The sequence below is a fragment of the Lissotriton vulgaris genome, chromosome 6, assembly GCF_964263255.1.
Source record: "Lissotriton vulgaris chromosome 6, aLisVul1.2, whole genome shotgun sequence".
NCBI lineage: Eukaryota > Metazoa > Chordata > Amphibia > Caudata > Salamandridae > Lissotriton > Lissotriton vulgaris.
Genome location: NC_141694.1, coordinates 1,841,915,712 through 1,841,939,360, shown reverse-complemented (window position 1 = coordinate 1,841,939,360; position 23,649 = coordinate 1,841,915,712). Strand labels below are relative to the sequence as shown.

Genomic DNA, 23,649 nt, shown 5'->3' with positions numbered 1-23,649 from the left:
CCCTATATTTAGCTTTACCCATTTCTGAATAGTCTTTCCTCCATATCCTTTCTTACAAAAATTTCTTGGAGTCCTGAGATGAGGGGTATACAAGGGGCTGATTTCGATTTAGTATATCCGATTTGAATTTTTATAGCAATTATTTGATACAAGGATTGATTGATCCAGTGCGATAATTCACTGCAGGCTCGATTAGGATCTGGATTGAGTTCCGGCCTGGTTGTATTAACAATATTAAAGTATAGTGTATGTTAGTAAGGATGTTCTATGACCATCTGAATGTCTAACAAAATCCAACATGTTAAGAGATACAAATTTATGACATATTAGTGCATTATTTCATGTCTGGCCAGAGAAGGAAAGATTCAAGCACAAAATGTTTCTTAGTTGCAGATTGGAAAGACTACCAGCTTCTGCAAGTCTGAAAGATTCTACACTTGGTTTGAAAGTGATAGATGCACGGTATGCTTTTTAATGAGAAATCTGGGATTTAACAAACCAAATTGAATAAGGCGTCTAAACTAGCCTACTGTTTCTTAGACTACTATTAAGGCCCTAAGCTCCCATGCCTTGGCTGACATTGCCATCACCCAGTAAGAGAGAGTATGCGGTAAGACATGGCAATAAAATTGTGATCATATTCTGAAGTGAGCTAGTGATATAGAAAGAACTTGTGGTTGCCTCAGAGGACTTTCTAAACAACTGCCATGGAGACACTACCCTTAGCCTGTATACACTCAAGGTCAGATGAGGTGCTTTATATCCTACAAGATATGACGGCTAAGTCATGCTTCAGTCTGGACTTGTACTCTGGGAATTCAAGAGCCCTGAAGGATTTGGGTGTTACCACAAAGAGCTCTTGCATGGTTATAGATTGCATGTAGAACAGTTTGATTCTAGCATCTCTTCCTCCACTTCTCACAACCATCCCAGGGACCTGCTCGAGAATGTGCTGACTGGATAAGATGTTGGTGTTGTAGGTGCATTATTAATTTTTAGATGTCAGTCACAAGAATACTTCCTACTTACTTTGCGATGTGTCCAGGAGCCAGCGAGCCCATAAAAGCACAGGGTGCCCCCAAGAGGGACAGGACGGTGCAGGAGTTGGAGGCATTGCCTCCCCGCTGCCAGCGCTGAGACAAGCACCTGTGGGAGATCAGCAGGGGAGGTGTAAATTCTCTCGTTAAGGACGGATTGGCAATCAACTAGCAGCAAACCTTTCATGGATCCCCAGATTGGGATTTTGTGTCAATTTCCAACATTATTACAGACCATTTTAAAAGTTCTATGTCATAAATTGATAAGTGAAAGTAGCAAAAGGCGATTGTCAAATGAGGTAAAGAAAGGCAAGATGGCTCAGTGAGTTAAGCAGTCACTTCAGGCACCTACGTATGAGCACAAGGACACACGTCTGAATACAATCAGGGTCAACTGAACCTTCCTTCTTTCTGAAGTCAATACATGGAGTACCTTAATATTGGATAATGTTAAAAGGCTCTTACTTAACACAAGAAAACTCTTACATGGTTGGCCCACTATCTTGGTTCACGCTTCACCAGTCTGAACCTCTCCTGGAGCTGAAACCACCCATCTGTCTCCTTGAGCTTGGTGAGGGGGCACTAGCGACACTGAAATAGGGGCGATGGTAAACCTTTTGGATGCCCCCTCAATCTAGCAAACTCTAGAACTTCCATAGAGGGAGCAACTATAGACAACACGTGGAGCACCACCCTCTGGGCTTCAAATTCATCTTCACTAAGCTTGAAAAATAGAATGCACAAAATTGCGGAAGGGTAGCACAATTCAGGAAGACATGAAGAACTTTGAACCCAAAAACCTATCTTACTCTGATGAAACAGTCCAAAGATGAATGCTGTCATCTGCTCAGAGGAACATATGTCGATCAGCACTCCCAAGTAACAGTCCGCCTCAAGTTCCAACGGGAGGTACTATTCTGACAAGAACTTATAATGAAGACCTATAATTCTCTGCAATAACCAGTGAATTACTAGTATGAGTTATGGAGACCTTCCAACCCAGCGCAGCTTAAATGTTGGTCTACTGACGCTGGATCTTCCCACTCTTTCCCTAGTGACCCAAGTAAACCAAGGAGTTCTGGCTGCATTTGCTTGTCTTCATATTAAAAATTACTCTCTAAAGAATCAAACAATCTCTCCAGGGAGCGGGGAAGCTCGTATTTTCAAATGGAAGTGCAGAGTATTTGGTGTCTAGGTAGATAACAAATATACACTCCTGTTAAATCAAAACACTGTTCTGGAGCCTCTTGGAAGAGGTGGGGGGGGGGGTTATTTACCCAAATAACATAACATAACATGCAAATTGTGGGTTGACTGTTGTTTTCTACCAGGTACCAGGGGTAAGGGCAATTTGACAGTGAAGACTGTTTCATTCAAATGTGTCTAGGAACTGTATTATCCATAACTTTCCCATCAACTCGTACTTTTTGGAACAGAGTGAGCCATTGTCTTGATTTCATCAATCAAACTACAATAATGCACACAGGTGACAATGCTGGGCTCAGGGAGAACAGACGTAGAAACAGTCTTACAACTACTATTTTGCATTCTTCATGATGGACAGTTGTCATCCTTGAATCTTCCTCGCAGTGGGGGGAGAGGCCTCACTGTACTTGTCAGCTTACGCTGTTATGATCAGGGCCTATACCTACCCTGCAGTGGTATTGCTTCATCCTGTTCACAGGAAACACCATGTGTGGCACCCAGCCATCAGACATGCCAACCTAACAGTAAACTTTGCTGATCTTTTTGGGTCTTGCCTAGGCAGCTCTTGTGCTGTCTCTTCGAGGCATGCTGAATCCATGCTGTGAAACACACAAGATGATGGACGGAATGTTGCACAATGGCAAAACATTCCCCCCCTGTCACAGATCTGGGTTTCATCCATTGTTATTTTACTCACCAAGCCACCCCAGTTCAGACATGGCCATATGCAAATCAGTCTTGACCAGGTGCCTCATGGGAACAGTCCAGACCGAACTGCCAAGCCATGTCTTTCCTGGACCGGAATCAAGCATCCAAGGACCGGTTTCTGGCTATCAGCCTTCATCAGCCAGGATAACTTGACTCCAGTGGCGTAGTGAGCACGGGACCCACGTCTGGGCATACCCTTCCCACATAGGGTGAACAGCAAAACTCACAAGATGATGGACGGAATGTTGCACAATGGCAAAACATTCACCCCCTGTCACAGATCTGGGTTTAATCCATCGTTATTTTGCTCACAAAGCCACCCCAGTTCAGACATGGCCATATGCCAATCAGACGTGGGACCCGTGCTCACTACGCCACTGGAGTCAAGCTATTCTGGCTGAAGACGGCTGATAGCCAGAAACCGGTCATAGGATGCTTGATTCCGGTCCTGGCTTGGCAGATCGGGCTGGACTGTTCCCATGAGGCACAGGGCCAAGACTGATTTGCATATGGCCATGTCTGAACTGGGGTGGCTTGGTGAGCAAAATAACGATGGATTAAACCCAGATCTTTGTCTGGGGTGAATGTTTTGCCATTGTGCAACATTCCGTCCATCATCTTGTGTGTTTTGCTGTTCACCCTATGTGGGAAGGGTATGCGCAGACGTGGGTCCCGTGCTCACTACGCCACTGGAGTCAAGCTATCCTGGCTGAAGACGGCTGATAGCCAGAAACCGGTCCTAAGATGCTTGATTCCGGTCCAGGGAAGACATGGCTTGGCAGTTCGGGCTGAACTGTTCCCATGAGGCACAGGGCCAAGACTGATTTGCATATGGCCATGTCTGAACTGGGGTGGCTTGGTGAGCAAAATAACGATTGATTAAGCCCAGATCTGTGACTGGGGGTGAATGTTTTGCCATTGTGCAACATTTCGTCCATCATCTTGTGTGTTTTGCTGTTCACCCTATGTGGGAAGGGTATGCCCAGACGTAGGTCCCGTGCTCACTACGCCACTGGAATCAAGTTATCCTGGCTGAAGACGGCTGATAGCCAGAAACCGGTCCTAGGATGCTTGATTCCGGGGCAGGGAAGACATGGCTTGGCAGTTCGGGCTGGACTGTTCCCATGAGGCACAGGGCCAAGACTGATTTGCATGTGGCCATGTCTGAACTGGGGTGGCTTGGTGAGCAAAATAACGAATGATTAAACCCAGATCTGTGACTGGGGGTGAATGTTTTGCCATTGTGCAACATTCCATCCATCATCTTGTGTGTTTTGCAATCCATGCTGTGGGCATGCTGTATAGACTTGAAGCTCCGCCCAACTTTTTAATTGGCTTCTGTCACTGACCTTTGTAAACTGTCGCTTTTCATTTGTCAATAGGCTTAGTAGTCCCTCCTTAGTACCACCTTGTCTCATCTTGTAACCTCCCAGGAGGATACCCTCTGTTATATGTGTTGTTACTCAGTAGGCTTTCGTTACAGCCTCTGAGCGCTATTTTCTTAAAGAGGTTTGTCCTGCCGGCAACACAAGCAGGACACGCTCTCCCTCAACATTTTTTAAAAATCATTTATCAGGCGTTATATGCTGGCCAAACGCAGTTGCATGACTTTTTTTCTCTGTTTATTTATTTTTAATAGTGGCCCCCATGCTTTAGCTTTAAACATCTGTAGCTAATTTGCATATGTGCCGCGGTTGCTTTAAAACTAAAAGCATTTAGATGCTATTTTTTTCTATTTATTTACTTTTGTAGCAATGGCGGCACCCAAGCTTTAGCTTTCAACATCTTAAACTAAAGTACGGGTGCCCCAATTGCTTTAAAAGTTAAGAAATAGAAAAAATGTATTTTCAATTCCTTTACTTTTAAAGCAATCCCAGCACCCGCGCTTTAGCTTAAGATGTTGAAAGCTAAAGCGTGGGTGTCATAATTACTTTCACACTCATCAAACGAGGATAAAACCAAAAGATCTCCGCTAAAGAGACCCTTCGGGGGAGGTCTAGGGCACTGCAGCGTCAGCCCACGAGGAGTATTCACCCTATGAGGAAGCATGACATCCCTGGGGATAAGCGAGGGCAACTAGAAACAGTCTGGTTAACTTTTCCTTATAATGTATCCAGAATTAAGACTCTTCCTCCTTAATTCTATCAGGAACAGTGACCCCGTCCCATTTTTTTAAATCAATAAAAGCAGACCATCTGACTATACCAGTTATTCTTCAGTTCAAGACGTTAAATTCCACACACAATATTTGATATTATTTCAAAGAAGCTTTTTCAATTCTTATTCCACATGCGAACTCAATCCTGCAATGAAGAATTTTGGAAACAAAAAAGAGAAAACACAATAGCCCAAAACAAACAGATGTCCAGTATACACACAAAAGAATTGTTCAATCGTTTTAAAAGTAGAGGAGAGAAGACTCTACTGTTTATTCTCAATAAAATTCCTCCTCATGGTACAGTACATAAATATGCAGTAAAACAAGGGGTTACCAAAAGGGTAAAAGTGCATAGAGTGAGAAATTTAGTGCTAGTGTGAAAGAGAAAAAGGACCAAGAGGTCAGGGGATGGTGAATTACACAAATGTCTTTGAGTCCAAGGTTAAGATAATCCTTGGCGTGGTTCAACAAGAGCCTGCCCTCAATAGTTTTTGCAAAGAAATGTCAATCTTTTTTGTCTTTGCGGCGATCAATTCGCTCGGTGCTTCGTATCTTCAGAGGGGTGAGTGGGCAGGGGCATAAGAGATGCAGGCTCAATGAGAGGGAGATTGTCGACGTTTCGACCCAAGGATACGAAGGGCAGTTTATATCCTCATGGACGGGTCTTCATCAGGACGGGAAAGGTGAAGGGAAGGAGCTAAGTTACATTATACTCATGTAACCCCAGCAGTGTGGGCGGACACCCGTTAATGGTGTGCCATATGCGAAAAGATCAATTGGGTTGTTTGAAAGCCGTCCAAACGTGCTCTAGAGTACCTCGCTGTGTAGGGCGATGGATGGTTATTGATTGGTCGGTCGAACAGTATACACGCTGTGTCTCTGTAGTCGAACTGCGCGGCCTATCAATGGGGCTCTGTCTGTTGGTAACACTCAATACCCAGGTCCTAGGACTTTCTTTGGGTTACCCCATATATAATAACGATTCTTCAGTTCAAGGCAGGTTCCAAGGTTGTCCTTTGCTGTATTCAACCGCTGAGCTATCTTCTGTGTCAGCCCCATACTCCAACTTATCCTGTGTGGCAAACCTTGGGCTACCCTCCGAGCCTTTCTTCACCAGCCTGACCATGTATTTGGTGCCCATTCAAATGTTTAATGTGGATTCCGTCTCAAGGGTTGCTCCAAACCACCTACTGTGTTCTTGAAACATTTTGCTGAATGGCTACTCTAGGATACTGGTTTGGGATAGAAAGAGTTCGAGAAGTTTTATAGTACCTCTATCTCATCCCAGATCACCCTTTATGTTAGACGACTCGATGTTACTTGACTGGTTGGAAACTGCCTCAGTGGGAAATTCAATCTAGGAAGAGAACTCTACTCACCACAGGGCCGTAGTGCCTCTCCAGCGGCACTGCTTTGTGTTTGGGCTTACATGGTTCACACCACCAAAATGGACTTACTCCTTCAGGCTGATGGGAAGCTCGAGGCAACAGATATTGTCCATATCTACCTTCTCAAACATCACCTATATTACTGACAGAGTTACCAGGGCAGTCTTAGACTGCTCTTCAGACTTGCACCTTACTTACCTATTTGGATAGTCCGGCAAAACATCTCAATTTTTATATCCATGCCAGACAAAAGCAGATCTTTGGGCTTCTTGAGCCTGCGGTGACAACTGCATCAGGAAATTCCGACGGTACTGTGGGACTGCCAGCATTTTAGCCTTTTAACGGCTTCCGATCCCAATTTCAGATCCGAGAGCTCGCTGTAAAGCAACCCATCCATGACAACTCTGAAGCCTTCTGTTTCCTGACCTGGCGATTGTGCCTGGGCAATACTGCGCAGTCGACTGAGTGTGAGACACTCTCTCTGAGCATTTACAAACTCCACTCTTCCAGGATCCTGACAACTACTCGAGCTCTGCCTGGCTACCTAGTTGTACTACCTAATCTCGGACATGTATGTCAAACTCCTCCTGTGATAGGGCATGGAACTCGGATTCCTATGCCAGTGAATCTGCTATGACTGGACTCTACCAATGCCTGAGAGTGGGTGACAACGGCATCCACCAGACCAAAACCACTTACATCACTCCCCAAGAGTCTATACTGGGGCATGTGTTAGGCTCACCTCAACTTTCTTAAATGTGATGCTTTCATGTACATTTAAAGCCCTGCGACACAAGGTCAGGCCGGGGTACAAGGGCACAGTGCAAGGACGATAGCTCATCAAATAAGACGTAATTCACGGACGTCTCCTACAGAGGCCAATGCCCAGATTGATGGCATTCTTTTTTTTGATTCTGGGGGCTCACAATCCTAGCCTAAAGGGTCACAGTAATGCAGTGTTCTAAACCAGATCCATAATTTTTGCAACATAAGTTCAGAGAGCTTCGTCTTAAGCGGTCAAAAGACAAGATTGTGAGTTATCGAAGGAAAACCAGTACCCATCCATGGTGGGTTCTGCTCGTAAAAAACGTATGTGGCTGCCCAATAGATTCAAAAGTGTGACGCCTGGGTTTCTTCAAGCAGGAACCAAGGAGGGGGAAGAGAGAAAACACCAAATATTCTGGGATGTATATTGCATGCACATATCCTGAGCCAGGACAGATCTATGGTCAGGCTCTATTGTAAGACATGTCTCCTGAGCTCTGCTTAGCGCTTCGGCGTCCCAAGCTCACATTGTAGAGTGGACTGTGGACTATGCCAATTAGGTGCCCAGAGATAAGGCTAACAGCTGTGTTTCAGCAAGGTATCATTTGTGTAACAAGAAACAATTTCAAATGTTAATTCTGGTGTACTTAAGAGACCATAGAAACAGTTATGATGAGAACAAAGACAAGGAGCAATGCAAATTGACCACACGGTAGCTAAAAAACCACGGCGCCAGCCGATACATCTATAGGGTATGAGACCAGGTATTAAGTCTGACACTGTTGTCTTGGACAAATTTGCTGAAATGCATAATGTGGTTACTTACCCCACTGAACACTTTTGCGTTTGTTTTCATTATATTGTTCTAAAATATATGTTTATTTAGTTTATTGGAATTATGTTGAAATGAAGCAACATAACTGCAGTTTAAAAAGCTCCTTCTCTTGTTTCTTTTTTTTAAAGTTTGATTTTATTGAAGATAAAAGAAAGGGGGGAGGGAGGGAGAGAGGAAGAAACAGCAAGAACGATATGACACTAATTTACAACTTAAGTAAAATTACAATAGCTTATTACAATAAAATCCCATAAAAGGCAGGCAAAATGAGCATGAAATGACATGAGTAAAAATAAATAAGAAAAGCAAATGCACTATATGATAATAAGGGGAATAAAATTTAAAGCAAAGGAGAAAGAAATTCATGGTGGTTTGCGGACTTCAACAACTGCAGGATCCAGGGAGGAGCTCATTGGGGCAATGTAGGAAAGAAATGTTACCAAAGGAAGCCAAATAAGGTCTCGTTTAATTGCCAGGGAAACGGGAGATACAAAATTGGTGTCTAGGCGGTGAAGGAAACAGACTGCGTTCCACCAAGAACGATAGGACACGTTCGCAGCTTGTTTCCAGTTAGACGTGATAATGTTGAAAGCAACAGCTATTAAGAGGTCAAGGAGTAGGTAATGACGAAGAGATTTAGGGAGGTCAGGTGAAAGGGAGCCTAGAAAAAAAAGAGCCGGGGAGAAGGGAATCTGAAAATGGAAAATCTTTTGGATTTGGACCCATACAGAGTTCCAGAACTTGGATACATGTGGACAGTCAAAAAGCATGTGTTTTAGGTCTGCTGAGGGAAAAGGGCAAGACCAACAGGTAGGGGGTGTCTCTGAAGAAAAACAGGACAGGGAGAGTGGGGTAAACAAAACTCTGTTATAAACAAAGTATAACATTTGGGTGGTGTTAGCAGCTCTAGAGGTTTTATGAAGTTTGTTCCAGACTTTATCCCAAAGAAGAACCGACCAGTCTCGAGAAAGATCAGACTCCCAAGCAATCTCAATTTTAGATTTCACTCGATCAACTGTGTAGCGGAAGGAATTATAAAGGGAAGAGGCTGAGGGGGTAGATTCCAATAAGGAGGAAGTGGCTTGACGGTCTAAAGGAATATCGTTGGATGTCGACAATGATTGGAGACCAGAGGTAAGAACAGGCAAAAGCAAGTCATATTGTGTACGAGCACTGGAGGGTAACAGGAAAGAGGACTGGAGTTCCGAGAAGGAGAGAGGAACATTGTGAGAAAGCAATTGAGAGATCCAGCACAATCCTCGAGAGTGCCAGACCTTCCAGTAAATTGTACGATTACGAATTTTAAGTTGAGAATTAAACCAGATAGGTTGTTCATGAAGAGTAAGAAGGGAAGGATATGATGAAGATAAAAAGGGATGAAGAAGAGCACGGCAATGAGATATAATAGGGGTATGAAGACGAGCGGGGTAAGACGCGAAGGATATAAGTTCACGGAAAGTGAAGGGAGATATAAAGGAAGATTTCATAGTTAACCATAAGGGAGGATAAAATGGAGGATCTGTCGAAAGCCCTCGGGTTGTCTGTTTCAGAGAAAAAGCGCAATGATATTCTCTGAAGTCAGGGAAGCGGACACCAGCCTGAGCTTTATCGTTTCGAAGTGTAGCAATGTCTATCCTGGGGCGTTTGCCGTGCCAAAGGAATTTTAAAAGCAGAGAGTCCATTTTTTTTTTAAATAAGAAGCCGGAATATTCATTGGGAGCATAGAGAGGGTGTAGAGAAGGAGGGGAGAAAGCATCATCTTTATAGAGTTAAGTCGACCCCACCAGGATAAAAAGAGTGGGTGCCAACGTGTAATAGCCGTTTCCATCTTCTTAGAAATATAAGCAAAATTCAACTTGAGAGTGTCCGACAGACGAGGTGCGAACAAAACACCTAGATATTTAATTTTGGATGAGTGCCAAGAGAAACCAGATTGAGCGAAATGATGTTGCTGACAAAGAGGATTCAGAGGAAGGACTTCACATTTATCGACATTTAGGCGATAACCAGAGTCAGCGGAAAAAGAGGAGACTTGCTGCAGAAAGGGAGACAAAGATGAAAGAGGATCGGAGCAATAAAAGAGGATGTCATCCGCATAAACCGAAAGTTTAACTTGATTGGAACTGAAGTGAAACCCAGATATTTTATCATCTTGACGAATCTTAGTAAGAAACGGTTCTAAAGCCAAAACAAATAATAAAGGGGAAAGTGGACAACCTTGACGTACACCTCTATGCAAGGAGAAAAAGTCTGAGGTCCTCCCATTAACAAAAATGGAAGCTTGGGGATTAGAGTAAAGTAAGGAGATAATAGAAATAAATTTAGAAGGGATGAAAACCAACAAAGAGCCTGAAACATAAAATCCCATCCAATCCTGTCGAAAGCCTTTTCAGCATCTAAGGATATAGCTGCGAAAGGGAGGTCCAACTGCGAAGCTCTGCTGAGAATATTAAGAAAAACTCGTGAGTTGTCTGAGGAAAGACGGCCTTTAACAAACCCGGATTGTTCGGGACCAATTAAATCAGGCAAGAGGGGATCCATTCGCAGAGCAAGAATTTTAGCTAGTATCTTATAGTCTGTGTTGACCAAAGAGATTGGGCGATAATTCTTGTAAAGAGAGTGGTCTTTATCCTCTTTGGGAATTAAGCAAATTAAAGCCTGTTGAAAGGAACCGCTCGAAGACCCTGCTGTGAGAAAGGATTGGAATAAAAGTAAAATCTTAGGAAGAATGAGAGGGGTAAAATGACTATAGAATTCGATGGTGAAGCCGTCGGTACCCTTCTCTTGTTTCTAATCGTCAACTGTCTGCGTGGTCTATTAAATACATCAGCATTAATGATCGAAATTGTTTCTTGGTCCACAAAAGATCCTTGGCTGAAGCACAGTAGCATGCTGACATTACTCAAGAGGCCTGCAGGGCAGCTCCTGCTGCTCCTGGCATTGCCAGAGAAAAGCACTTCTACGAAGGGAAAAGAGGATCTCTGAAATGACAGGCCGGGCAGCGCCAGGCAGAAGAACACTAAAGACAAGCTAGAGCAGCTTTCACTACCATCTATGGGCCTTTTTTGTGGGACATCGTCTCCTTATACGAAGATACTCACTGTACTCATCCCACGAAATACACATCTCTCTGCATCACCCTGCAAGCGGAAGAGAAGTGAGGCAGATATGACAGGCTGATTGGATTCAACCCTGAGGGCCAGAAGGTTCCTCACCCAGGAATGCCGGGAAAAGGGCTTCTCTCCTAGAAATCGAATTGTCGCAGCCAACAACCACCCTATACCGGCTGCGGCTGATGGGATTCTATGGGTGCACCCCAAAATGTAGCAGAGCACCCACAGAAACCACGTGAGGCACCTCACAGTGGGCTTGAAATTGAAGGCCACTAAACAGGCAACCTAGAGAGTCTGGCAAAATATTAAAAAGATACAGACTGGATGGCACAGTTCATAAAGCCCTGAGGGACTTTTATCTCTAAATAATAAAATGTGTTTGACATCTGAAACCTCCCCTTTAAAAACCTTGAGGTTGTTCTGAGACAAATGCACCGTTTGTCACTCACTAGCATTTGCAGAACAGTCTTTGAGGGGACGGGGAGGAGGGGGGGGGGGCACCCCTGTAAAGCAGTCCCTAAATACTACAACGATTTGATAATGTTATTGGCATGCATGATCGCCTTAGAAAACCATCATAGGTTGTCATGATTCCCCAATTCCTGCAGCCCCAGCCTGCGAGGCCCCTGGGCCACCCCCAATAGTCTTCTACTTTTAAACCCCACTTCCCATACCACTACTTTTCACACTCACGCACCACTACCTTTCAGATTGTTCCCTCATTCAACTCCTGCCACCCTGGTCACAGTCTAGCTTCTAGTGATATAAATTAGTGCAAATTCGCTTTTAAGGGTCCAAGAGGCTAGTCAGTTTGTGCTGAGCTTTGTATCAATGGACAATAATTCAATTATAACATGTGGTGACGACGTAAAAGCGGAGGGTACCTGGTGTCGGTGTCTTCCTCCGGGTATTTGTCCACCACGCTGATGACGTCGAGGCAGACGAGTCCAATGCAGAGGATCCGCTTCTCGCCCATGCTGCCCTCTCCGGGGTCCCTTGGGGTGCTGCGGGCGAGGGGTGGGCCTCAGTGTCCCCCCGCGCTCTCCGTAGATCTGGAGCCTTCGAGAACCTAGAGACAGCAAGGCCAGGACATGAGTCTGGGCACCTCAGCCCTGCGCACCTCCTGCCTCCCCCCTGGCTGTGGACTCTGGAGCCAGCTGCACTCTGACCCCTCCATTAACTCTCTCACCCACGCGGGCACAGTGTGGCGCCTGCTGAGGGTGCAGCCGGGGCCGCGCGGCTCGTGCACGCCTCTCATTCATCTTACAATAAGAGACACCTTCTACTTAAGTGCAGTAGCTTTAGATTCGAACCAGAGTAGCTCTCTTTTTCCTTCTTTCCTCTTATTCTGTTTCGTTTCCCAACTCTTTCACCCCTGCATTATGCTTTCCTTTTTATGAAGGAAAGGATTGTGACGCCAGGGAAGATGGATGTGTTTATATATGTTTAATTATTGATATCAATTAATTTAAGACTGTCATGGAATGATTGTTCTAGTATCATATTAGTGCAAACTGCTTTTTTGTTTCTGCTCTTTAAATAGTACAAATAAATATGTATTAACTTCTTAATGGAACCCAGTTTTCTTTTTTCTACACGTCTTTAAAATTAAGTACATTTATAGCAATGAAAAGGCTTTACGGTATTTTTAAAGACGCCAAAACACAAGCCTCTTAGATGCCTACCTGTAATGATCCTTCTGTTTACAATAATTGGCCAAGAGGCAGCTCCTGCCAACCCTCGCTTTTTGCCAACACCTGTTTGCATTCTGGGATCCGCAGTGTTGCCCATAGTATTATAAGATGGGCTTACAATGTGCAAAGTGCTCTTTTCTAAAAAGCAAGGACAGCTGAAAAGGTCAAGTGTACACTCATCAAGTGCTAAAAAATATCTGAAGAGACATCGAGGCGCTGAAAAAGCAGGAGCGCAGGAAATGTGCCGACCTTGGCACTCATTGGCAGCACCTTCCAAAGTACCCGAAGCTTCCTTCAATCTAAGGGCCTCTTCTCCAGATCTAAGGAGATTGTGGTTAATATTAGAGGTGAGATTTCCCTCTACAGTATTACATTCAAAAGACAGAATAAAAGAAGAAAATCCTCATGAAACTTTCTTGGATGATTTTGTAGTATTCAACGAACTTGAGCTATTTATAAGCTGATAGAAGTGGAGTGCTTCAACTTGTGTGGAATTTGAAATAATAATTTTCCATTGAAACGTACGCCGACCGGTTGGTGTGACATCCCAGTCACCAACACAGTGACTGAGGGATGATGATTCACCCCTGTGATCCAATCTGGGTATGTTGTGTTATACTGGAATGTGTATGAATGAGAAGTATATGTGTGAGTGATACAACAGGTGAGGAGATGAATGTGCGGTGAATATGGGGATATGCAATTGTGAATAAGCAAATTGAGAGTGCAGCTCATTCATTGCATTCAGTGGCGTCTAGAACTAAAGCATCTGAACAAAGTGCAGCCTGGAAACTGCACTGAAGTGCACTTCTGCCACACACAGTGCAACTGCCTGTTGTCAGTGCTTTAAATGGGAAAAAATAAGTGCAGGTACTCATTAATATGAGCTAGAGGTGTGGCAAGTAGGCGGTGCTAGGGGCGGGGCTAAGAGCAACATATGATGATACATAATGAATTCTGTACCAGTTGCAGCCACTATAAAAACACATGAAAAATGTGTGTATGTAAACGAAACAGGTTAACTCGTTACACAAAATGAAATCCAAACAGGATGATATGTGAACAGTTCCTCGTTTTGTAATATTTGCTGCTTTTTAATGCCATACTGCTTTTTTGTTGTTGTTTGGCACAATACTATCTACTCTCAGGCATACACACACGCATACACACACACACACACACACACACGCACACGCACACACTCACATACACACTCAGGCACACACTCACATACACACTCACACTCACTCACACACACTCCCTCTAAAATCTCCTGAGTATCCTGATTCTCTCCCTCTCCCTCTCACAGAAAAACAGGCACACACAAGTCTGCAAGCACACAGACATAAGCAAACACTCACAAAAAGTCTCAGGTGGGATTAAAGCCATTTTAAACTCCTTACCTCCCATGACTTTCTAAATTGTTGTTGTCCATGTTCTGCCTCCATACCTGTGTTTGCCCAAATGCACACAATAGTGGGAATGTGATTAACAGCACAGGGCCTAAATGGGCCCTCCACTGTCAATACTGTGTGATGGTGAACACAGCGACATCGTGCAAATGATCCCAATATGAATAGTTCAACAGCGGTTCTGCTCAGGACTATAAAAGCGCTGTGGCTGTCAAATAGGTTCCAACCATGACAGCCTCGTGCTCACCAGCACTAGCAGCCAGTGAGCCTACCTTTCATGAGTATTGGTACTCTCCTCAGCAGTAGAGACGTGCTACTACACACATTTAAAACAATGCCACTGCCCTTTTCCCTACGACCAGGCTCTTCCTGGTTCCATGCCTTTATATAGGCATGTCCTCTCCATTCGCCTCTCATCTTTACCCAGCCTCTAAGCTTATCTCCCTAGTTCTGCTTCTCTTCTTCCCACTTTTTGCTTACTCTCTCCACAAGTCTTCAATTTCCTCACTGTTTATTTCCCTACTTGTCTCCTTTTCTCCCCTCCATTCTGTACTCATCCCCTAAGTTTGCCATCTGGCCAGTATTTTGTTCTGCAGTGTGTGTCTGTGTGCGTCTGGGTGTGTGTGTGGGTGTGCGTGTGTCTGGGTGTGTGTGTGTGCGTGTGTGTGTGCGTGTGTCTGGGTGTGTGTGTGTGCGTGTGTGTGTGCGTGTGTGTGGGTGGGTGTGTGTGTGGGTGGGTGTGTCTGTGTGTGTCTGTCCGTCTGTATCTATCTGTGTGTATGGGTGAATGACAGCACGACATGATGACGTCACTGAATTATACCAATTACTTTATAACCGGGATCACATTTAAAACTATTAGCCATGGGAGATGGGATGCGCAAACATGGAAGATGACAGCACGACATGATGACGTCACGGAATTATTCAAATTACTTTATTAACAAGACGTATCCACGGGACGGGCCAAACGGGATAAACATTTAAACTGTAGATAATTATCATGGGAGGGCACGAACACGGAAGAAGACACTTGGAATATGCAAATAGAAGGCACATTTGAAAATATTAGCCATGGGAGATAGGATGCTCGAACACGGAGGATGACAGCATGACACGATGACGTCACGGAATCATGCCAATTACTTTATAATCGGGATCACATTTAAAACTATTAGCCATGGGAGATGGGATGCACATTTTAAAATATTAGCCATGGGAGATGGGATGCACAAACGCGGAAGATGACAGCACAACATGATGACGTCACTGAATTATTCAAATTACATATTAACAAGATGTATCCACGGGACGGGGCCAAACGGGATAAAACTTTCAACTGTAGATAATTATCATGGGGGGGCACGAACACGGAAGAAGGCACTTGGATTATGCTAATTACTTTATTAACAAGACGTATCCACGGGACGTGCCAGACATAATATGCATATATGCAAACGGGATAAAAAATGTGAACAATAGATGATTATCATGGGGGGGCACGGACACGGAAGAAGACACTTGGATTATGCAAATTACTTTATTAACACTGTGATTAATGTTGGAGGGGCTCACAAAGAGAAGCAGCTCCTGTCCTGAACAAAAAAATGCAAAGAAAACCGGCTTTGGCTGTCTTTCTCAACCCATTTACACACCTGATTGAGAGGGGCGGGGGTGAGGCTAAAGCACTTTCAGCTGAACTGTCGTTGCGCATGTGATCAACAGGGAAGGGTCTGTCTATAGACCCTGCACTGTTAATCACAGCGTGATGCAAGGCAAGCCCTATCAGACCCCTGCTGTCTCAGGCCATTCACATGGGCGCTGCTGGAATCACCAGCAGGGACTCTGTAAGAGGCTTGGCGCCCTTACAAGCTCCTGAGAAGCATGGCGTCATCTATCCTGTGCAATAGGGGAGACATAACCGGAGCCTGCAGTCCCGTTTTACAGGGTACCGGTACTCTCTCTGGCTAATAAAAAAGTGCCGGTACTGAGGGCCTGAAAATTCAGAAGTGCCGGTACTCAGTACCGGTGAGTACCGGCCCATTTAAAGCACTGCCTGTTGTTCAATACGAGGCATATCAAAGCATGCCAACCAGCTAATCCTTCTCACCAGCACCCTCGGTGCACGTGGTATTGTGCAAGGAGAGGGTGAAAGTCCATGTTCAGGGGGTGGAGGGAGGAGGGCTTGGGAGTCCAGCCAGTGCTGCATGCACAGGGCACGCACACAGGGAAGGGTCGTGCTCTCTGCAGCAGGTGGGGTGGGATTCCTCTTACTACTGGTGCTGCGCAAAGCTGACCCCTCTTTACACGTCACAAGAAATCTACACACGTGTCCGGTGAGACATATAACGAACGTGCCTTTTGCACCTGAGCTTACGTGACACAATGATGAACGAAACCAGCTGCACTCGACAACGCTACTGCAGAGCGACTAGTGTAGGATCCGAGCACCTACGTACCTAGCCTGCTTCACTGACGGTAGATGGTTTCTGAGGTTTAATTTGGGAACCAGCCTCCATTTGTAGGCAAGCGTTTACTAGGACTGATTTAGAAATAATCATTTGATTAAATAAAAAGAACCACCTTCACGTCATTCTGCTTCGTTGCTAATACACGACCCATGATTCCGTAACAAATGCTAAATTGTCTGAGTAACATCAGTGCCTTAAATGTTAGCTTTCAACCATCCTCCTCACCTGTGTCGAATCTGACTGCAGTAGATACAATATGCTTTGTGCGATGTATGCATTCATGTTGCAGGTAGGCACTTTCGAATGTAGTTCGGAGTCATACTTACTATTGAGTAATTTGGGTATTTATGCTAATCCATTATGAACTAAAAGTAGTAAAGCATGTTATTTGTTTATGCTCCATTGTGCGTATGCATATTAAGTGTGCACCCTCGAGTTAATATCTTAAGTTGACAATCCTTCAGCCTATATTTCACCATGCTACATTTCGTAAAATCAGTGTATTTCTTTTTTTGTTAGCATGACTTTTCTTGCAGGTATTCACACGCATTTCTGGTTTAGAATAGATACATTTCTGTTTCACTTGGACTAAGAAGATGATGTTTCTCGGATCCCTGCCAGAGCCTTGGGGCTTCTTTGCTGCATACCCCACCCCATGCAGCTTTCTCCTTGCACCCCTCACAGACCCCTTCCTTGATTCACCTGCCCTTTGACCCGACTTTGAGAGGTTCAGACCTCAAGGCTTCCTTTGGACTTTGCTTCAAGTGTGGCTTATGTGGACACTTATTTCTGACCCATTGCTGTGCTTTGCCCTTATTTCCCATTTAAAAATCTTACATTTCTAATGCTCCTTAATATCTGAACCATTTTCCCTTGTGCACTGTGGTTGGCAGATTTAGATTACTTCTAGACAAGAGACCTTAAGATGGTTTCCTGAGCATCAGTCACTGATGCTGTTGTGTTGCACCGCGGCCACTGAATTGTTTCTCTGTTTAATTCTGATCTGCCTACATTTCTTTCGGAGGCGTGGTCTCCCTGTTGTTATCCTGTACCTTTATAGCATGGTCTTGAGAGTGATCTATTTGAATTTAATTCCTAATTTGTAATAAACCCTTTTGAACCTGGCTTCCAATTCTGGGTCCCCGCTTTGTAGCCAAATGAGTTGCATGGTCTAATTAAATCGGATGGAATAATTAAGTGCTACCTCCCTTTCCCCTCATTTTGTTTGTCCATTAAGTATAAAAACAAACCAACGTTTGACATTGAAATACATGATCTAATAAATAGTATTCACTTATATCATACCATTTTTTTTAAACATTAACATTTCATTGGGGAATGCTTTAGTTACAGTTTGAGCAAATCCAGTGCACATGTCACATTTCATCCAAGAGGATGACTTGAAAGCTGCTCGATTTGCTTATACACAGTTGCATATCCCCATACTCACCGCACATTCATCTCCTCACCTGTTGTATCACTCACACATATACTTCTCATTCATACACATTCCAGTATAACACAACATACCCAGATTGGATCACAGGGGTGAATCATCATCTCTCAGTCACTGTGTTGGTGACTGGGATGTCACACCAACCGGTCGACCTACGTTTCAGTGGAAAATTATTATTGGTCTCCACCTTCTTCAGGACAATTCATATAATGGCTTTGTACACAAAGGAAGTAGGGGATCGGCTATATCTCTTTGAGTCCCGAGATATTAGACCACAACTTCTTAGACTGACACACATAGTCTTCAGACTTTCACCCCTAAAGAGCATCTAAAATAGGGGGGAACCTCTAATGCAATGGGCAATCATTTCAATATTTCTTGAGTCTAACTGGGTTCTTGGGTTCTTCAAGACGGAATTAACCGCTTCATGGGCCCATCCTAGACTAGCTGTCTGAGTATTTCTTTAATTTCAATGTTCTTAGCCTCGTGTCCTTGGCGCCGTGAGTTCCAGCAATGTCAAAGGTGCTAAGTATGGATTCTGGCGTCGCTCGATTTTCAGCACCGCATTGGGTATCCCTAAACCGTCTGCCACCCGGAAGAGCTGTTATCAACCAAAAGTAAAGCGATATAGGTCAAGTGGGAGTAATTGTAGTATTTAATGCTGAAGGTGAAGACCATAAAATGCCAATGGTGACAGCAAACCTTAGGTCATGTGAGCAACAGGGATATGCAGGAAAGCAACCATTAGATCAAGGGTAAACATGAAACAGAGGGGGAATTAACAGGGCAGTCCTTAAAAGGGTTAACATCATGAACTTCACAACAGGGATGAAATAATTCAGGGTCTTCAGGTCTACCACTTGACTTCAGGTCTATCACTTGATCACTTGACCCAGAAGATTTCTTGACCAGACAGACAATGGAGTAGCCCTCTGGCTTCTTTCCCTCTGAGGCACAGGGGAAATTGTTCTCTTTTTGCAGAGAGAGGCAATTCCTTCCATCAAGGCCTTCTGTTTGATGGAATCCCAGGGAACAGATGTGGGTGATCAGGAAGATTTAGGTATTTCTTTCTTAAAGGATAAAGAATGTTTCCTCTACTTAAATAGGGGACAGAGCTTCCCCTCCAAGTCAGCTCCAAACAACATCTGGCCCTCAAAAGGCATCTTTAGGGTGGTCGCTCTCTGGGCCGCATCTGTATTCCAGTCCTTCAAATACAGATTTTGCCTGGCTGAAAAGGATGTTTTACAAACTACAGCCGACAATCTCATCACATCAAAGGCTACATTACAGAGAAATTCAATTTTTCTTTCCAAAGATTGCAGCAGAGAAAGACAATTCTTGTTCTCCTGAACAGCCTTAAAGAGAAGCTTAAAGTCCAAAATCAAAGACTGAGTGGTACGATCCGCATAAACACCAGCTCTAAGTGCAAAGTGAGGTCCAGAAAAAGTTCACCTTCTTTCCCACCGGGTCTTTTAGAATATTCTTTTCTGACATCGAAGAACAACCCACCAAACTGGCTGAGGTTCGGTGAGAATCGGAACGACGTTTTGGGCTTGGTCGGATATGGATGAGTTTGGTATCTACGAACCGTAAATGATGAGATTAGTAGATGTACGTGTTTTCGCTACACTACTTGGAAGGGTTCGTCTTATTTACGGGTTTTTCATCTGAACCTTTGGGTTCCATTTTAGATATGGCATCCATTTTGTTTCTTGCCCTCACGTAGCCGGCGAACGGACAATGTCCGCTTGATGACCCTGGGATTCCCAAGCTCTTGCGGAAGATGCATATTCCTTTGAGTGTGCCTTTATGACTAGGGAAGTGACGCGGCGAAAGCAGATGGCTCCGCTCGAGGCTCATCTTGCTGTGCCGGTCTATTGTTTCAGCCTTGCATACGTTAGGCTTGAATCCTTTGATTCTGTGATCACGCTTCCGATACTGCCCCCACACTCTTTTCAATCTGTTGTCTGTCTTTGTTTTCCTTGCACCTGTTTCTGTCCCTTCTCTTAGGTCGTTTACGACTAGAATGGAATGCGCCTAATGGTGGGATAGTGTGCTTTTACAGTTGGGAACCGACATGTCTCTGTAATTATGTTCCGGGCTTCTGAAAACATGAATGCGATCCTTTTTAAGTTTACTGTGGGAACTGAGTTGTAACCTTTTGTTCGTTATGTTGTGCAATGGCTAAAACGTGTATAAAAGGAGCGATCCACTTTTGCAATTTGAAGCAGACTCTCTGAACATACACTATGTTGTACTTCTAGCGATTTCTGTGTCCCTGCAGTAAATAAACGCTGATCTTTGACGCCGAAAGAAGTGTCCCGTGTCTCTGTAAATTGTACGCCCGAACAGGTATCCCCACGAAGGTTTCAGGTGTTGTCCCCTGGCACCGCTGGGCTTTAAATTAGCCCAGTCCTTCAGTTGGCGCCCAACGTAGGGCGACATCATGTGGTACCGGTCCAAAGCCTGACGATCGTGAGGAACTTTGTGTGAAATCTCCGAGGGAAGGTGCACCCCGCTTCATCGATCCTTGTGTCGAAATAAGTGGTCCGAAGATTTTTCCCGCGAAGATTCCCACTTCCCGACGGCTGCGACGGACTGATGCCCTGACTGTCGACCTGTTTTGGCACCTGGCGTAGTCCTTTGTACGGCGAGACGATAGACGGGCCTTCCTGGTGACGCCATTGTTCTTTCAGTTAAGTATTTGTGGGTCGCTCCCAGTTCTTAGGTTAGCTCTTTGGTTCCTTTTCGGAACATTTGTTTCAAAATTTGAAACTTGGCATTTGCTTGACATTTGCTTCGTACTTTGAAACTTGGTTGTTGTTGTTGAAACTTGGTTGATTGCATGGTTCCATTGCATTTTTGGTTCTTAGTTGTTGGTTTCTTTGACAATTGCAATTGCCAAAAACCGAGGGTCTCGTATTTTTGCGAGGATATCGTAATTTGATAACCCTTGAAGTTTGAAACTCGGTTAGTGTGCATGATGCCTGGCCGTAGTATCTTGTTTGGTTTCCTTAGATGTTGCAACACGGATTCCCGGTTGGAGGACTCGTGTTCGATACCTCCAGTTGGAACTCCGATTTATGAGCTCTATAGTAGACATGGAGTGGGCCCCATTATATATAACGCATTTTGGATCCGTTATACGAGAAAAGATGGTGTCCTTAGTTGGCCCACCCCATGGTAGCTTTGAAACTGAGATTTTAGATAATCTAGAAGCAAAATGGTTTAAAAAGAAAGCTAGGCCAGCAATGTTTGATTCCTTTCGGTTATGGCGCAAAGAGGCCAGACAGAAAGAAATCAAGCTGACTAAGAAAAATAAGAAAGAGGGTGTCCTTTCGATAATGCAAGGTGCAGAACAGCATCAGCGAGACAAGGCAGAGAAGGAAAGGGAAGTTTCTATCAGACAGCATCGCATGGCGGTGGATAAATGTTATCCGGTTTTACCGTTGAGTTCTGAAAAGAAGGAAGAAGAATCGAAAGAGGATCCTTTGTTATCTTATTTACTAAAGTCACCACCCCCTTATGTACAGGGTACTATAGCCCCTATAGTTCCTCCTGTTCTTCCGCCTGTTGTTCCGGTGGCTGCTGGTCAGCCTGTAGTTGGCCCTGTTCCTCCGAATCCCCTTGTTCCTCAAGTGGGCTCTGTTCCTTTACCACCTCTTCTTCCTACTGCTCCTCTGCCCGTAACTTCTCAGTCTACTGCTACTACTACTCCTGTTATCTTGGCTACTTCCACTGCTCCTACGTTTAGTCCTAACATTGTTGCTCCTGTCCTTCTTTCCTCTTCTCCTTCTGTTTGTAAACGTATACCTAATTCTGTTGCTAATCTCTATTCTCCACTTTTCGGATCGTTATTTGAATCCGATGCCTCTGAAATTTCTCAGAGACGAAGTCAAATGCCTGGTGTAAAGGAGAGTGAGATGTTGGTATCTATGGCGCGTAGGTGGATTAGACACCCTGCTAAGTACACTTCACGCATAGTTTTCGATACGTTCTCTCAGTTTAATGAGCCCACACAGAGATTCGTGTTCGAAGAGATGTGCAAATCATTGAGAGAAGAGTGGGATAATGATGAGCTAGATATCGTACCGCCCGATATGACTGAACTTCAGAGTCAGTTTTCGAACGGTATGATTGTAGGTGGTGATGTACGGCGTGCATTAGAGCGATTGTTAGCTTTTAGGTCCACAGTGCTTTCACGAGTGTCGTTTGACGACGACTCCGGTGATCTAAAAATGAAATCTGGTCAGTATCCTATGCAAGAGGTCCCCCCAGTGTGGAGGCCAGGTGATGCTACTGTCAATCCTCCAATTTTGCCACACTTCCAGAGAGTTTGGATACACCTCCCATGGAAGCGATCAGAAGTCTTGCAGGTGAAACAATCCTTGCCTGACCCACGGAAGAATCCGGCAGGTTATTACAAGGAGTTATCCCAATTTGTGGATGCTTCTATTATGAACCTTGCTGATATCGACATGTTGTTTGGTAATGTTGTACCGCAACCGATCTGGGCGAAGATTCGTAACGAGAATCATGCAGTTGAGTTAGGTGGTGATTGGGCTGCAATTGTAGCGGCCGATGGACAGCAAGTTGGTGGGGCTAAGCCTGATCAGTTAGTTGCGGATCTGCCCCAAAGGATTATTACGCTCATTAAAACACTCATGCCAGCGATGAAGGTGAACTGGGATAAATTGTCTGCTTGCAAACAAAAGAAAGACGAGAGTGTCTCCGATTTCTTTACTAGGTTTGAGGAGACATTTATTGATCATAGTGGTCAGGATATGAGCACTGAGGGAGGTCAGCGATTGTTTGTCGATAAGTTCGTGTTTAATCTGTTGCCTGAGTTAGGCAACAAATTGAAAAACTCTGAAAGTGCTTGGGCTGTTTCAACCACAGCTCAAATATTAGCAACGGCTCAATATTATGAGAATAGAGAAAAAGAGGAGAATGATCGTGCAGAAAAGAAAACGAAGGAGCTAAAAACTAAGGTCTTATTGCAGCAAGCGTATCCTCCGCGCTCGAATCAGAATGGCTCGCAACAGCAGCATGTGCAGTATCGACCACAGGCGCAGTCTTCTAGGATGCAGCCGCGCTCTGAATACTCTGCATCCAGATCTATGTTTGGGAGTAATCAGTGTGCATATTGTAAGGGTGAGGGCCATTATAAGTTTAATTGCCCTGTTTTACGTGACCGAAAAAATGGTGTCTCGGTTCGAGGAGGTCGTGGTGGTCATCAGCAGGTCTCTCAAGGTAGAGGTCGTGGTACCTCTCAAAATCAAAATGAGCGTTCTGCCCCTCCATCGAACACGAACAATTGTTTCGATCAGCGGAATGCATCGTCTGATAGATCTGCACAGTATCATGTGGATGACTATTATGTTGAGCATGAGATTGGTGCAGACG

At 44.4% G+C, this 23,649-nt stretch overlaps 1 protein-coding gene across 8 annotated transcripts in view; it reads right to left on the bottom strand.

Annotated features, from left to right (window-relative positions):
- Positions 1-23,649, bottom strand: part of KHK (ketohexokinase) — a 93,137-nt gene that overhangs the window by 53,373 nt on the left and 16,115 nt on the right. For 4 of the 8 annotated variants that reach the window (XM_086928133.1, XM_086928131.1, XM_086928135.1 and 1 more), the window contains exons 2-3: positions 12,095-12,279; positions 1,030-1,146 (exon numbers count right to left, since the gene is read on the bottom strand). In XM_086928133.1, the coding sequence (XP_086784259.1) occupies positions 1,030-1,146; positions 12,095-12,186 (209 nt within the window). In that variant the 5' untranslated portion in view covers positions 12,187-12,279. Of the gene's footprint in view, positions 1-1,029; positions 1,147-12,094; positions 12,403-23,649 lie in introns of those variants that run through there. The other 4 variants (XM_086928130.1, XM_086928134.1, XM_086928132.1 and 1 more) reach the window with 1 other exon arrangement.